The sequence below is a fragment of the Prionailurus bengalensis genome, chromosome A1, assembly GCF_016509475.1.
Source record: "Prionailurus bengalensis isolate Pbe53 chromosome A1, Fcat_Pben_1.1_paternal_pri, whole genome shotgun sequence".
Lineage (NCBI taxonomy): Eukaryota > Metazoa > Chordata > Mammalia > Carnivora > Felidae > Prionailurus > Prionailurus bengalensis.
The window spans coordinates 133,071,123-133,088,850 of NC_057343.1; the positions used below are offsets into that span (position 1 = coordinate 133,071,123).

The window sequence follows — 17,728 nt, forward strand, 5'->3', positions numbered from 1 at the left end:
AAGCAGGTGCTCAGTTCAACACAGTGAGTTTAAAACTCACTTATAATGAAAAGCCATTTGAATCTTATTCAACAAAAGCCATATATAATCTGATGCTATTTGTTCACCACGTAGGAAGTGGTAAGTTTACTATTTTTTCCAAACTACAAACAAGAGCATACTAAATTAGTCTCTGGAAATAGCTGTAGTTCAAAGTAAATAATGCAAAAATGAATTTCTATCTCATTATATGAAGTTTGAAAAATTACATCTCAAAACAATATGGCTTTGCATTATATAAATACTGCATATGACACTCACAGTAATGAAAAAGTAAGATGCCCAATATTTGATCTACATAAATTAATTTTTAAAGTATTTAACATCAGGTAGAGCCATATGCTATTATTCAGGAATGCTATTTTGAATGGCAAGGCTAACTTCTTTTATAACTATCTGAGTATATTACTTTTTATCATAGAATTTTATAGTTTTGGTTATTAATTACAGTGGCCCACAGTTGAACTTAGGTAATTATTCTGTACTTGTTTGAGAAAAGATCAAGTATAATTATAGTTTTGGCTAACTGGTAATCAATGGAATAAAGTTACATGTTAATATATTTTGAATACCAGAGAATACTGACTCTAAGAAAGAAAAGAAATGGCCCCGTCTAAATCAGCTTGGGAGAAATAGGTTGATCAGACAAAAACAAGGGCGTGGGGATGGTGGTAGCATGACTGATTTATGAGTGGGTGACAGTGAGCTCTGTTTAGCAGGAAGATGATAATGGAAAGAAAGTTGGAGAATGGAAACACAGAAACTAGTGTAAAAGGAAGTAATTTCAAGCTGAAAAGAATAAAAAAGAAGAAAAGAGACGTTCAGAGGAGGAACCAAAGAGAGGGATCCTGAATTAAAAAGAGAAAATTAAAAATTAAAGCAACTTTTACCCCAGGAAGGAGAAAAAAGCAGAAGTGATATAACGCCATGCTGCACCAAACATTAGTTGGGAAAGGAGGCCTGCAACCTGAGCTCTAGACAAAAATGGGAGCACTTGATATGCAGCAGCTAAGGAGAAGTTTAGTTTCTAGGTGGACAGGAAAGTCCAACTGGGGGACTTTAGTCCACCTGTAATGGGCACTAGCGGGAGGGAGAGGCAATTCAGCTACCAGAGAATACTGATGGGGCTGGCCTTATGCCAGGGGAGTCTGAGTGGAGAAAAGGAGTGGTGGGAGAGGAGCAGTCCAACCTGCATGAAACAGTCACGGGGAGAAAAGTGGTGGCAGCTCCGGAAGATGATTAATAGGGGCATGTGAATGGAAACTATTTTAACACATGGGCAGTATTCTTTTCATTGTGATTTGTGATGCGAATCAAGGCATTTCAACCCTTGAAGTGCTCTCATTGGTCCTTTTAATACTAATGTAGCAGTAATAATTTTATGTGACATGTGAAAAGACCTTAGGTTTCCTGGGAATAATGGTAATGTAGCTAAGACCAGACCTGGATTCATCCATAATTCAGTAGTTTTCGGAGGAGGAAATCTATCTGATTATTACTAGATTAAAAGTCTGGCTATACCTGGGATAGATACACAATGCTATTCTTTTTTATTTTTAGTTACACAGTAAGGGGGGTGGGGGGAAAAAGAAAGTCTGTCTAACAAGGCTCTTCCACTTCTCTGTGCCTATTGCTTGTTCAGAAGACAAACACTTGGCTCACTAGTGAAACGTTTTTACAGATAACATGTGAAACCACAGCTTTGAATCAATTCCAACTGTGTCTTTTTGTTGGCTCCGGCTTACTTTAGCTACTTACGCTGGACTGTCACAGTGTCTTAGGGATGAGGAGACGCCTCCCCCGCAGGTTCTGCTGCACTCTCCCCATAGTGACCAGGGACCCCAGCCCCCATCTATGCTCTGGGGCCAAGTGCCAAAAGGAACACAATCTCCCTGATAACACCACTGCAAGATTTCACAGAAAACACAGAATTAGCTTTTAGGCAGATAGAGCTATCAGGTTAGAAATACATAAGGGTCCGGCAATGACCAATTACAGGCATTAGCATTCTCCAATAGATAACAGACTGAGAGTTCTTTAACTGTGTTTAGACAATGGCAAAGGTGCATGTGATTTGCAAATTATCTTTAGCTAGGCAATGATTTATACATCTCTAACATGTACCAGGAGTCTAGAAAACTTGACTTTACTTCCTTTTTCCTTATTTCTCTGCCTCCAGAATCCTAGTGTTTCTCATTAAAGAGACCTCAAAAGTCTTTTTTAAGATATTTTAGTATTAAATTTTTTTCTTTTTATTCCACTATTATTAGACTCATGGAATGATAACGCAATATGGAAAGTTCCCCAGTAAGGAATTTTTATGATGGTAATTGCTTTTACATTAAAAAAAAAAAAAAGAAAGAAAGAAAAAAAGAAAGAAAAAAAAAGGCTGGTTGAGGCTACAATAGTAAAAGAATGCGTTGTGGCATTTCATCTACATGAGTCCTGCAGACATAATAAAAGTAATGCCAAGATACTAGGGACAGGGTACAAAAAACTCTAACATACACTGCCTAGCCATGTGTATACAGCACTGCATGAACATGTGTACTGGAATTCTTTCAGCTTTACTCTGCACTAAACCACACATACTGCATGTAAGTAGAAAGCCAGGAATAATTTACCGAGACGTAGACATCACATAATCAGCTCATAACTCTAACATGATAAATCTTAGTTGCAGAATATGGTAAAAATGAAATCTTTTTTTTTAAGCCAAGCATGTCTAGGCTTTTATTGGTGCGTTTTTCTTAAGTATCAAATTTTGACAAACCAACCTGGTGCTGTGAATGTCATTTTTTTATATGAATGATAAAAAACATTATTAGAATAACTATCAGTAATATCAGATACACAAAAAACCAACTTTATATTAAAATATGAAGGTATTATAATATGCAATGCTTAGAAAGTAATCAGTTTATTACATTGTTTCCATATATCTGGAATTTTTTCACTTTTCACCATTCCATGGCTGCCACCTTAGATGAAATAGGCAAATGGAATAGATTCTTACCTGGTCTCTGTGGCTCTACTTTTTTTGTACCTATAATCAACCCATTCTCTAGTAAGCACTTCAAGAGAGCTCTTTTCAAAACGTTATCACATCATGTCACTTTTTGCTTAAACAATTGCACTAGTTTCCTGCCTCCCTTAACTTTGGTCAGAAGTGGCCTTTGTGACTCCTGCCTCCTTCGCCAGTCTTATTCTCTCTTGCACAGATTGGTTCAGACCACTGCAATCTTTTATTTTCCTCAATATACTAAGTTTGTTCCCTCTTTTGGGCATTTGCATCTGCTGGTCCTTCTGGGAATATTCTTCTCCTAATTACTTATGTTGCTGTCTTCTCATCATTTGGTCTCAAGGTCAAGCGTCCTTTCATCAGAGAGGACTTTCCTTGACCACTTTTATTCTGAAGATGGGGTACCTCCCCACCCTCTTCACCCTCCCCTCCTCCAACTCCAGACTGTAATAAAGATTACAGCCTCCTGTTTTAGTTCCCTCTTACCACTTAACACATTTTAAATTACTCGTTATTTTTCAAATTACTTCTTTAATATTTTTCCCTTCTCATTAGTATGTAAAACCAGGAGATGCACATGTGGCTATTTATTTATTTAAAAAAATATGAGCATTGTATAATACTCATTTTAGGTAATTCATCCATGCTTTTTTTTTTTTCTTTTTTCATCTATGCTTTGAAGGGGAAAGTTCAGCAACATATCTAAGCCCACAAATGACCAAGTTATTTGAGTAAAATATATCCTGAGAGGCAGGATAGCATGATGGTTGAGGACTGAGACCTGAATAAGAACTGAGATACTAAGTAAGTAATTTCATTTGTCTGCATCTGAGCTTTTTCATAAATAAAAAGGTAAATAATAATAAAGCCTATAGCATGGCAGATTAAATAAAGATAATGTGAAGAACCTGGTACATGGGGTGTAGAAAGTATCTGATACATGGAAAGAGTTCTGTAAATGCTAGTAACCACTGGGCAAGTTGCTTAATTTTTCTGGATCTCCATTTTCTTATCTGTAAAATGCGAACAATAACACCATCTATCTAGTAGGGCACATAAAGTGAGTAGAGTAATGGTTAATTCATATCAAACCTTCAATATGCTAAATTAGCTAATATTACTGTTAAAATGAAGTGCTCACATGTAGGAACGAGGTTTTTGCAACTTGCAGAGATCTAAATGTGGTGTGAATGGCACTCATAACCTTCCGAAATCCTAGAGAAAGCTAAGTTCCTGCCCTGATGATGATACTAAATTCTTGGAAGGCCACACCAATCTTCCACAATGCAGAAAGAAATCAATAGGCACACTTTGGAAGATTTGTTTCTCTCCACAGATGTACATTTATCTCTTCCAAAGTTGATGGCTCTGAACATTTTTTAAAAATTTGTTGAGGGGTGCCTGAGTGGCTCAGTTGGTTGACTGACTGGCTTTGGCTCAGGTCATGATCTCACGGTTCATGGGTTTGAGCCCGCGTCAGGCTCTGTACTGACAGCATGGAGCCTGGAAGCTGCTTCTATTCTGTATCTCCCTTTCTCTGCCTCTCCTCTGCTCATGCTCTCTCCCTCTTTTTTTCTCTCCAAAATAAATAAACATTAAAAAAATTAAAATAAATTTGCTTTATAAAAATTTGTTGAGGGGCGCCTGGGTGGCGCAGTCGGTTAAGCGTCCGACTTCAGCCAGGTCACGATCTCACGGTCCGTGAGTTAGAGCCCCGCGTCGGGCTCTGGGCTGATGGCTCAGAGCCTGGAGCCTGTTTCCGATTCTGTGTCTCCCTCTCTCTCTGCCCCTCCCTCGTTCATGCTCTGTCTCTCTCTGTCCCCCCCCCCCAAAAAAAAACGTTGAAAAAAAATTTGTTGAATTTTTAATATTCTTTATTTGAAAACATTATTTGAACTAAAGAGACAAAAACAAAAACAGTTGACCCATATCTCCCACCCCTGACCCCTACCTCTGGCAAACACCAAACTATTCTCTGTATTTATGAGCCTGTTTTTAAAGAAATATATATATATATATTAAATATATATTGTTATATAGCAATAAATATGCTATTTAAATTTAATTAAAATTTAAATTTCAGTTCCTCAGACCCACTAGCCACATTTTTAGGGCTCCATAGTCACATATGGCTAGTGGCTACTATGTTGGACAGAGCAGATATAGAGCATTTCTATCATCATAGAATATTCCATTAGAAATGCTGAATGTCTAGAACAGTGCCTAGCATGTAGTAGTCATACAATAAAAATTTATTGAATAAATACATTAGTTAAATTATAGAATTCTTTGTCCTATTCTGGACCACATGTCCAGATCCTTACTACACGTAAGTAAGGGAACTAGAGATACTGGCAGATAAAAAAAATGTCAATTTCATCTTTCTTTCCATGATAATTGCACTCAGTCTATTTTTAGTAGTTGTAACAACATAAAGGAATCATTGAGAGAAGTGCTGGGTAATTAATTTTCATTTGTCCATAAAAAAATTAGGCAAGAGAGAGAAAAATTTGATTGGCTAGAAGGCAGAACATTCTGACCCCAAGTCTAATAAATATTAAAGTAGGACATTAAGAAAAATGGTTAGTTTTGGGCAATGGGAATTGCTATGAAGAAAAAAAATCATAGGTCCAAAACGGTGAACCAGAGGTAGTGGCTGATAATACAGTACCAACCCTGGGAGAAGGGCAACTAAAAATAATGTACACTTGAGAGACAGAAAATATTTCAGTTGCCAGTGTACAGCATGCTTAATTGATTTTGAAGACCAACCATTTGTATAATGATACACCAATTGTGTTAGGCCTTCACCTATACAAAATTCACAATTTGGGCCAAATAATCTCTAGTTTTGCATTTTTGTTATTACAAGTAGCTGTGTATAATGATAATAATAATAGTAATAACAACAATAAGTATGTATGTATATATGTACGTAAGTATTTTGAGAGTGAGAAAGAGACAGCAGGGGAGAGGGGCAGAGGGAGAGAGAGAATGAATCTTAAACCGGCTCCACACTCAGTGTGAAGCCCAATGTGGGGCTCAATCCCATGACCCTGGAATCATGACCTAAGCCAAAATAGAGAGTCGGATGGACACTCGACTGACTGAGCCACCCAGGCACCCCATGCAATAATATTTATGCCTGAATTTATTTTTCTATGAGAATAACTAGCAGTGTATTATTGATTCTTCCCCCATGGAAAAATTCCAAATCTTAAAATTTACCTATTTTTCAAGTTGGAAGTTTAGCATTATTGATATCAAATAATACTCAAATTTTACTGTGCATTTATTTTATATAATCACAGAGCTACATCTAAAGCTCAGAGGGACTTTGAAATTGATGTGTAAGCACTTCAGTTTTTTCATATGAGGAAACTAGAACCTTAAGGAGGCTGACTTGCCCATGGTCACTTACGGGCAGATAAGAAATTATCTGTTCAAAAATATACAAAAATCAGTGGGAAAAAACCCAACTGTTGGTATAGGATTACATATTTGAAGTATATTATAGTATTAAAGAATATTGGACTATCTTTACTTCATATAATACAAAAAAACTACAGATAAGCACTCTCAGCTGCAAGTGTACAAACCCATGTTATTTTTCAGAACTCTTTGAGCATTCTTATAAATTATAGTTTAAAAAACTTTATTTTTTGTATTTTTCAGAGGAGAGAGAAATTGTGAAGGCTACAAGAATACTGAAAGATGTAGGTTCCAAAGTATTTAATAATACTGTTATTCATATTTCCTGGATGTTCACAAAATGTAGGACATGGAAAGAAGTCACATAAAGTCTCTTGTTTTCCTTATAAAACTTATTCTTATGGTAAAAGACAAACACAATATTCAGTTTGTTGGACGCTCCTCAGTTCTCATCATTAATTAATACCTACAGAGCCACAGTATTTCATAAGTGGCTTACTAGAACCTTTACTGCATAAATTCATGTTATTGAATTGTATCTATTCCATGGAGTTATAATAGACAATTGTATCAGAAAGATAAATAACAAATATTAATGGCTAAAAAATGAAGAACTCAAAATAGCAGTATAAGTATCAGTCATTTAGTAGTTGACAAGAGACTAGTGTCTAGCTTAATAACTAGTTTTAGTTAATTAGTTAACAAGTTAACAACTACAGTCTGTGTGCAGTCTGTGTTACAAATCTGAGTTCTTACTCTAGTAATATCTTTGATGCAAAGCAAGTCATTTGTTTCTTCAGATTCCCTAACTATAAAATGGGAACTAATTTTTTGAAATTTCAAAATCCAATGTGCTTTGGATTAGGACAACTTTAGAAATTAGTTCTATGCAGATATGCCCTCAAAGAAATTATAAATCTACCAAAGGATTTGGTTGATTTTGATCTCTGGCAAATGGTCTTTTGAGTTATGTTTAGTTCAATATAGGACTTTTCAGTGATGTTTACTTACAGTAAAGGATCTCTTTGGAATTCTTGCTATTTCTCTGCTCCAGCAGTAGTAAATATCTTGATGTAGTATATAATTTTAGAGAAGGCGCTTATGTAACTTAATAATAAATGCTTTCTGAAAACTATGGAACTTCATGTAGATCAAGTTATTTGAGCTAATTTTCCAGATTATTACATTAATATGTACTAAAATTTTAATGTGTGTAACTCATAAGTAATATAACTAGATTACACAAAATAAAGCAATTTGAAGTATATATAAATCCCATAAGCACATAAAGCTGACAATTTTGAGTGTTGTATTTTCTACTTTTCTTCTTCTTTGTTTTTTTTTTTTTCATCTGAAGATGCTAAACCTGTAAAGCCTCTATTTCTACAGGCATAGGATTTTACTTCATTTCTTAAACTACAGATGTTAAATATTCAGATGGAGACTAGATCTTTATTCTCAAAGGTTATATCCAATCTAGTGATTTTGAACTATTCTAAATTATCAGTTGTGTTCCTTCAGCCTAAATTTTCTAGATAAATTAGGTAAATTTGGCCGTCTTTTTGCTGATTCAGGCGTGTAAAACCAGATTCGGAAAGGTGATGGAGTGAAACTATCACATTTCAAGAATAAAATATCATATTGCTCATTTTTGTTTTTTACATTCCTTCTAAATAAAATGAATATGTTATTAAAACTATCTAGAAAGACAATCATTCCAGTGAGGCTTTAAAGGTTTTATTAAGAAACACTTAACCATCCTTAAATAACATTTTTTGATATTAGACCACTAAATTTCATGATCTACATCAGGGAATTATGTTCAAACAAGATATACTACAAATCAAACAATCTAAATGAGAATTTGTCAGAATTCAACGAAGGAAAATTTCAAGATGGGTATATACAGTATTTAAAAATATATATACATATATATTTTTTAATAAGAACCACTTTAGAATGTGATTATGGTAGATCTTGTACCATAGCCAACACTTTGGTCCAGCCAGCATCTGGAATGACCGACCCCTAAGGAAATCCTAAGATTCTGAAGGAAGTGATATTGGTGACTCAATATGGAACATTCTTCCCAAGTCAGAAAAGTTGAGAATTGGAGCATGGCACTATTAAAAGCCTTATCTTTCCACTGTGCAGGTGTGGGAATGTAAAAGCTTTTTTTCAGCCCAAATTCTAAATCAGAACTTGTCATCCCATACTATTTAAATTTCTAGAGCAATTGAAAGGACTATTCTTTTTTCACTTCCTATGTTTATAGTTTGGGACCCAGTCAAAACATATTATATTCTACTCTAAGTGAATTAAGATCTAGGGCTACAAATGTCCTATAACATATCTAGTGCTTTAAAGGGGCATATAATAATCTTATTCTAATCCAGCCCTCTGTTTCTCATGCAAAGATAATAGGAATCATTGTCATGTATTCATAAGCCTAAATGCTGGGATATATCTCTAATTGGTCTTTTAGAATCAATAAATGAATCTTTTGGCTATAAGCCAAGTTTTTGAAACCTTTTTGGTCACCATCAGAGTTTGCAAAGATTGAGTTTTGATTTTCCTAATACCCTGTTCAGTAACAATGCCAACTCTACTATCAAAGTTTTTAGAGTCTAAATCTTTATTATTTTATCATGCATGGCATTCCTCCGATTCCTGTCCAAAGGGCTATTGTTGATACCATGCCTAAGGAAATTTCTGTTGCCTGAAAGTTATATTGATTGATTTGTAAAAGTGTGACCCATGGACACACAGTACCAGGGCACCGTCTGGGCTCATCAGATTTCCTCCTTTGGTTAATGCTACTGTCCCTGAGTACATCCATTCAGACCATATGGTTCTTATTCAATACTTGAATGGCTTATTCAGGCAAACATCCAATGGCTGTAATAGCGATGTCAGACCCCCCAGGACTCACGCAAAGATCAGTTTTTAATTTTTTGGCCATATTTCTTACTCCATCTGCTAAATGTGCATGGAACAGTTCCCATACTTACATGGAACATTTGTGGAACTGCGCCCCCGGGCAGGGATCCCATATCTTTTGCAGCCAGAATTTGACGAGATCATTGTGGATCCAGTACTCTGGATATGTCTATGCTATCACTTGAGCAGTATTTTTCCCCTCCCCCAAACTTTTTTTTTTCTTTTAAGAAAAAAAGGATTTATTCAAAAAACTATGAGCAGCTTTGGTTTTATCCTGCTGGCTAGACAGGATGTAGGTTTTTTTCTTGTTCCTTCTGAAGAGAGTAGTTTTAAAATTCAGAGTTGAGATCAGAGGTCAGTCATGGGTATTCCATTCATATTTCTCAGACACTCAAACTCATGCTTATACTCTCTGATGCTCATTAGTGCCAGTTAAGACAGTGTGGTGAAGAATTTTCTGCCCACCATCATCTAAGGTTGGAAAATGATGAAATGAATGATGATGCTCTAGTAATATACACTAGCACCTTTCCTCTGAAGAAGCCCACTAAAATCTTACTGAGATATTATCTTATTCCATCCTCACAAGATCTCTACGAAATGTGGAAATAGATTTCTCTCATTTTAAAGTGGTGACTGGGGCGCCCGTTGGCTCAGTCAGTTAAGTGTCCGACTTCAGCTCAGGCCATGATATGATGATTCATGAGTTGAACCCCGTGTCATGCTCTGTGCACTGACCACATGGACCCTGATTGGGATTCTCTCGTTCCCTCTCTCCCTGCCCCTCCTCTGCTCACACTCTGTCTCTCTAAAAATAATAAATAAATAAATAAATAAATAAATAAATAAATAAATAAAGTGGAGTTTCATTATTTTACCAGTTATAACACAATTGTATATTCTTATCTCAGTGTTCTGCCCACAGTTCTTTCTTATTGTAATTCCTGAGATAACATATTGTTACAGGTAGATAAGTGAAAAATCCACTTAGTATTAAAGGGTAAAATATATTCTTACCACTGATCTCAAGCTCAGTGATTCAGTTTATTCCTGTGACAATAAAAAATTTTTTTTTCTCTGCAAAATTCCCCATCTGAAGGTAAACTAAAATCGGAGGCAATCTAGAGGGACAAAATTTTCAATTTTCGAATCAGAAAGACCTCGGCCAGGGGTGCCTGACTGGCTTAGTCAGAGGAGCATGTGACTCTTGGTCATGAGTTTCAACCCACATTGGGTGTAGAGATTACTTAAATAAATAAAACTTAAAAAAAAAAGAAAGAAAGAAAGAAAAAAAAAAGACCTGGTATGGAGGCTCAGGCTTGCTATTAAATTGCTGTGTAATCTTAGGCTCTCATGTCTGAACTTTCCTCATCTGTAAATGGAGTTAAAACAGTACCCACCTCATAGGATTTTTTGCCAATATTAAACAGAACAAATAAGTATCTGGCACAGTGTAAATACTTTAAAAATATTCATTACTATCATCATTACCATCATTATTGGTAATGCCAACTATATGTTAATGCCACACAAAGTTGACCAGACTGATTGAAATTTCAGTTTCACTTTGTTCACTAGCTTTTTACATGGTTGTTCTGGGTCAAATTTCTGATTTCTGGTTTAATTTCCAAATAGATATAGGCTTTAGAGAAAAAATTGCATTTGGCAACAGTAAACATGCTTCCCCTTTATGAAAAAAACAATAACTGAAATCAACAGTAAAAATTCATAAATAAATAACTGGCAAGTACAGTTAGCAAAAAAAAAAAAAACATAAACAATGTCTCAGTTCCCTTTTCTAGTTCTTTGTAGTTTTTTCACTTAATTAAACATGTAGGTTGATCTAGTTCTTTGAAAGCCTCTTCATAAATTCATTGTTAATGATTGAGATAGTTTGAGGGTCTTCTCATAGCGCTCTGTGCCTTTTCTTTCTATGAGTCTGCATATGTATTTGTTCTTTTTATTCATTCATTTAAGATTTGTTAGGGCCATTCTAAAGCTATTGATCTTCCATGTCTCTGAAAGAATGGCTAATGTTTGTTTTGTAGATTCATTTTAGATGGTGAAATCCAACATATTGACTATATGAAACTATGATGTTGTGAATATGAATGATCTCTTGGTACACAGACTTTGCTACACTTAGAAAGTTCTTAAACAGTTTTTCATGGAGCCCAAGGCATCCTGTTGAGGCATGTCATGGGGTATGCAAGGGGTTCTTTTAACAAGAATATTTCTTCATAAAATCACTGTTAATGATTGATAGTTTAAATATGTGTCTACCATATAAAATATAGTGGGATTGAGCTGTGTGTTCTCAGATAGCCACTATTCATGGTTTCCTTACTTGAAGTGATTATATAATTCATCGAATGCTTGTAGCAGGACTCTGAGATGTTTAAAAGAATGAATTCTTTATGCTTGGGATTAAAAAATAAAGTAAAATAAAAAGAGCCATCAGGCTTAGTGATGTGGCCCATGGACTACATCACAAGATTAATAATTAATCAATGGCAATAAAGAGAGAGATTCTCACTGTAAATTCCCCCCCCTTACTATTTTGCATTTCTTCTAAGTCCAGACTCATGTAAATTGCTACTTGTCATTGACAAGAGCTGCTGACTCCAAAATAAACCTAGACTGTTGTTTCAAGAATGCAGTTCTTACTATTTTCTATTACTTCAGTGAAAAAAAAAAGAAAGAATTTTTGGTAGTGTGTGAAGGTCCCTGTATTTTTATTGGCTACTTACAAAGTCTCAAAAAAAGATCCTTAATCCTTTAAAAATGACCCTATCAATTCATACATTTAGCACAATTTACCAACATTTCCAAACTCAGCATGGAAAAGCCATCAACATGGCACTAGGTCACGGGTCCTGAATGAAGCCGTCAGCAAGGATTAATAAAACTGTGACAGCTGCCCAACAGCTTTCATTCTTTTTATTTAAACATCAGATGGCAAACTGAAATTCAGTGTAATCTTTGTTGAAAGTACCCCAACATGGAAGAATTCAGAACTGAGAACAGAAGACAGTAGTGGTTATTGTAAATTCAGTATGTAGCAATAAATCCTAGAATTCACATATATAGCAACTCCTAAACAATTTCAGAAATAGTATAAACTATTCTTATCTGTTTGAACAATTCTTAGTAGTGATATTTTTTGAAAACTAGATGATGAAATTAAAATTATTTAGCTACAATTTCTATGCATAGAAAAAATGCTTAATTATTCCTGTAATACCAGCCCTTTCTCTCATATTGTAATTTAAAATCAACTCTAGTTTGACTCTAGTTATAAAATCTACTTCTGGATCACATAATTTTCCTGGGAATTATTTATCAGAAAGAAACCTAGACTTATATGACTAAAGAGACTGTATTATATAACTATAAGATTGTTGTTGGTATTCTGTACAAATATATATGTATACACACAGAAAAGTGTAACTGAGCCAGAAAATAAACAAGCACGGTAATTTGCTGAACACTGTAAGTGTGCAGATACCAGTATGTGCCAATTAACTCCTTAGGCTAGGTATTTACTATTTTCTCAAATACATGTTAAATTAGTATGCATAATTTCCTAGTGGTTCAATACAAACACCAGAAATTGATCAGTTTAGTCTATTTGTCAAAGAGCTAATAAATCATTTCAGCTTACCCCCTTTTCAATATTCCCAGTTTGACAGAGTGTTCCTTCAGCTGCAGGAATACTGTTGGTGACACAGCGGTTGCTTTTGCTGAGACACCACAGCTCTCTACACACTTCCTGGGAAAGAAGGCAAAAGCAAGTTGATCAGAAGTAGAGACTAAAATCATGTTTGCTTCTTCCATAAAATATACCTATGTACACTCAGCATTACTTTAAAAAGACATCCCGGTTGTTTTTCTGCTGTTGAAGCATAAGGGATGAAGATTTTGAAGGCGGTTCTTATGGAAGATGTTACCCATTTTGCAGAGTCATTTAAACATTTTTCTTTATAATCTTATTTTAGTGGACATGCAGAATTTTCAGTAATAAACTGGGGTGTCTGGATGGCTCAGTTGGTAGAGCATGTGACTCTTCATCTCAGGGTGGCAGGTTTGAGCCCCAATTTTGGTGTAGATAATGCTTAAAGAGAAAATCTTTTTTAAAAATTCTTAAAAAAAAGGAAATTTCACTACTATAGAAGAGTAGGGAGAAGGGATGAAAATGTAGAAAGGATATATGTTTATTGCTCTCAAAAATATACACTAGCAAAACTTACCAATTATTAATAAAGTGTTACCAGGTAGATGCTTTCCTTGACCTACCAAAGAATTCAAATAAAGACTATTTTATTTTATTTTATTTTAATGTTTATTTATTTTGAGTGAGAAAGAGCAGGGCAGGGGGCAGAGAGAGAGGGTGGGAGAGAATCCCAAGTAGGTTCTGCCCTGTCAACACAGAGCCTGACGTGGGGATCAATCTCACCAACCCCAAGATCATGACTTGAGCAGAAATCAAGAGTTGGACGCTTAACAGACTAAGCCACCCAGGCACCCCAAATAAAGACCATTTTAAAAAGAAAAAAAGAGACCCTGGGCATGGGCAGGGTGTAGTTTCTAATCTAGCAATATTATTTGCAGCTCATCAGTGTAGCCCACCTGCATGAAAGGGAAATGTTGTTTTGAACAAATGCTGTTATTTATGTGTTATTTTCATAAGTGACGTATTTCAGATGTTGTTCAGAGCTGTCTTGTCTTCTTTATTATGATTTCCTATTCTACCTTAGCATGGGAGAATTATAAAACTTATTCTAATATTGGCAATATATATAAAATACTTCATTTTGTTCATACTATAGTGATCTGTCAATGTTTGTTTTATTTTATTTATTATGTTTATTTATTTTTTACAGAAGGAGAGAGAGCGTGAGCAAGGGAGAGGCAGAGAGAGTGGGAGACGGGATTCAAAGCAGGCTCTGTGCTGACAGCACAGAGCCTGACGTGCAGCTCAAACTCATGAGACATGAGATCATGACCTGAGCTGAAGTCGGATGCTTAACAAAGACTGAGCCACCCAAGCATCCCAGTCTGTCAAATCTTACTTAAAGTAACCTGGCCAACATATATCTGGGTGAACTGTTTTAACTAACAGGAAAAACAAAAATAAAAACCCTACTTTGAAGAAAGTGTTCATAATTTTCAGTTTATTTTTATGTATCATTAAAGCTAGCACCATTACTGATATTACAAGTGTTTAGGGACATCTGGGTGGCTCAGTTGGTTAAGCACCTGACTCTTGATTTCAGCTCAGTTATAATCTCAAGATTCATGAGATTGAGCCCCGCCTTGGGCTCTGTGATGACAGCTCGGAGCCTGCTTGGGGGTTCTCTCTCATCTGCCCCTCCCCTGCTCACATTCATGCTCTCTCTCCACAAAATAAATAAATACACATTTAAAATAAAACGTGATTGAGTTAAACTAGGACTATTTAGGATAATATATATATATATGTAATAAAAATATATTAATCTGGAGTGCAAAGATAAATTTATGTATAACATTCCCTTTAATGCTATTACTCCCCAACTGCTCTTTTAACTCTCAAACATAAAACTTATGTCACAAAAACACAATTCAGAAATAAAGCAGTAACATATTTAATTCGCTGGTTCACCATTCCTACAAGGAGAAATGCCCCAGAGCATATAGCGTATTGAAGGGACCTCTTTGGGCTCCTTTTTGCAGTGCTCCTTCCCACCAGGCACAAAAGGAGACATACAATTTCTATTAGACTTTTAAAATGCTTTTGAATAAATCTAATCTATACCTACTTTACTGACTTTATTTATCTACTTCAATGTCTACTTTATTTATCTACTTAAATTTTACTTTATTTATCTACTTTAAACTCTATTTGGAGAACTACTGAACTAGAAGAGAGTTGAAACATTAAAAAAAGAAAAACAGCAGGTACTGTGGATCATTATATAAAGATAATTTTCCTGTTCTTACAATTCAATGTATTACAAATTCTACTTTCTTTCAAACTTTCAGTTCCTATTTAATGAGAAGGTCATTTATACTATTTTGGTATTCCTTTTCTATAGAAGACAGTTTCGTAATATATGTTCTTAATTATATTATTTTAGTTTAATATTAGAAAAGTAGTAGAACTAACATTTTAGGGTTTTAAAATACTGTCCCATGCATCAAAAATAACCATATTCAAAGAAAAATGTGTTCACAAAAACAGAGAAGCATTGCTAGAAAAATGTATTAAGATTACAAAAAGGGACACCTGGGTGGCTCAGTCAGTGAAGTATCTGACTTCAGCTCAGGTCATGATCTCATAGTGAGTTCAAGCCACTGCTGTCAGCACAGAGCCCGTTTCAGATGCTCCATCCTCCTTCTCTCTGCCCCTACGCTGCTCGCACACACTCTCTCTCAAAATAAATAAAAACATTAAAAAAAAAGATTACAAAAAATTATCCATAATCCTGGACTATACATACTTCTGAACCTTTATGATTTTTATTATGTCTAAATCTTACTTAAGACAAAAGTAAAAGAAGCCTAAGTTTAGATAGAACTGTGAAATGAAAAACCTATCATTGAAAAGGACAATGTTCATAGCATCTCTTAGGAAAACATACTATGCAGTCAACTTACAGAAACTTTATTTTCCAAAAGTGCCTTGAAAATCTCTGCCTAAAATGGCAAGTGCTCAAGATACTATTTCCAAAACTTTAATCTCAAGGATTCACAGTACAGCCCTTTGACAGAGCCTTATTCTATAGAGAATGACATGTTTTGAAAGGTAGATTCCCACTGCTAACAGGATTATATTACCTAGTGGGCTCATGGGGATTCAAATTTTGCTAGGGCATTAACTTCTCACAAATTACTGTTTAAAGTATGCAACTGTAAATCTATGCATAGGAAATACTTACAAGATGTTAAATTACTCTCAGAAAAAGCTCTGAAGAGTTTTCAGACAAATCTCTTACCCAGAATGTCAACTTGGGTAATAAAGATTGTGGTATCTCCATTAAGACTTCCCAAGATAAAAAAAAAACTCACTCGAAAGACAAAAACTACAAAAATTTTATTTCATACCAAGATAGCAAGAGGCACACTTCATGAAAGAATATAGGAACACATTCGTATGTTCAGAAATACCCTTCTTTAAACTGCTGGATCCTAGAACATGAATGCATATATTTATTGCATAGGTATATGCATATGTATATCAGTTGCCATGTAAGTACCCTAAAGTAGGTCCCAAGTTTGTTCACTAATAAGTTAAATGTATTCTGAAATTTTTTGGCTCTTGGGGAATTTATACAGCAGCCATCATAGTAGGGGTTGCCCAGCTGGCTCAGTCAATGGATCATGTGACTCTTGATCTCAGGGTCAGGAGTTCAAGCCCCACATTGGGTATAGAGACTGCTTGAACAAATTTTTTTTAAAAAAAAAAACACAAAAAACCATCATAGTAGATGGATTAATATCCCTAAATAAAATATATTAGATAGAGTACAGTTTTGAGAGAGATTGATGATTTTTTTGACTACCCACCAGCTTAGCTCTAGAAGAACATAGTTCTCTTTCACAACTTCATAATCCTTTATAGGAGAAGATAAGATTTATTAAGATTACTCTCATGATTTCTATGAACTAATAAGCCATTTCCTGTGTGTTAGGATGGTTCCCTTCTCTAACCCTAAAATTTATTTTGGGAGACTCTCTAGGAAAAATGTGGGTTTTGTGCTTGCCCTTGAGTTCATGGAAGGTGAGAGAAGTTACCAACAGTGTTCATTAAGGGAATCTCTGTTACATAACACTAAAAATTAGAAATGGACTCTCTAATTTCATGGACTCAACTTGTAACCAATGAGGAAGTTTGCCTGGTAAGACAAAATGACATTATTTCCCATTCATTCAAGAATATTATTAGAACATCTACCAGGCATTCACCTGGCATTCACCAGGCATTATGTTAGTGTTATGAAAAAATAACACTATCACAGAATTTACAGGAACCAGAGAGAAGGTAGGGTATAATCAGACAGTAGCTCAAATGTTATAGACTGGTACTGCTCTTTAGAGTTTTTGATATTCTGTGACGAAATTAGAAGAATGAGGTCAATGTGGTAAGATTTTTCATGAAACTAATTTTTTTATTTTAATGGCCTCTTCTAATTTATTAGTTTTATTCCTTTTACTTTTTATGTGCTACAATAGACTGTAAGGTTCCTGAAGGCAGGGTGTGGGTGCTAATGGCAGTCTTTGCAAAATGTTGGCAAAATTAAAAATTGGCATCCC

General features: G+C 35.1%; 1 protein-coding gene across 3 annotated transcripts in view; it reads right to left on the bottom strand.

Moving 5' to 3' along the window:
- ADAMTS6 (ADAM metallopeptidase with thrombospondin type 1 motif 6) overlaps window positions 1–17,728 on the bottom strand; it is a 304,055-nt gene that overhangs the window by 94,346 nt on the left and 191,981 nt on the right. For 2 of the 3 annotated variants that reach the window (XR_006298916.1, XM_043591205.1), the window contains exons 12-13: window positions 13,098–13,205; window positions 1,798–1,943 (exon numbers count right to left, since the gene is read on the bottom strand). Coding sequence is in view for 2 of the 3 variants with exons in the window: in XM_043591205.1 (XP_043447140.1) it covers window positions 1,798–1,943; window positions 13,098–13,205 (254 nt within the window). In the remaining variant the exon portion in view is untranslated. The remainder of the gene's footprint in view (window positions 1–1,797; window positions 1,944–13,097; window positions 13,206–17,728) is intronic. The other variant, XM_043591214.1, reaches the window with a different exon arrangement.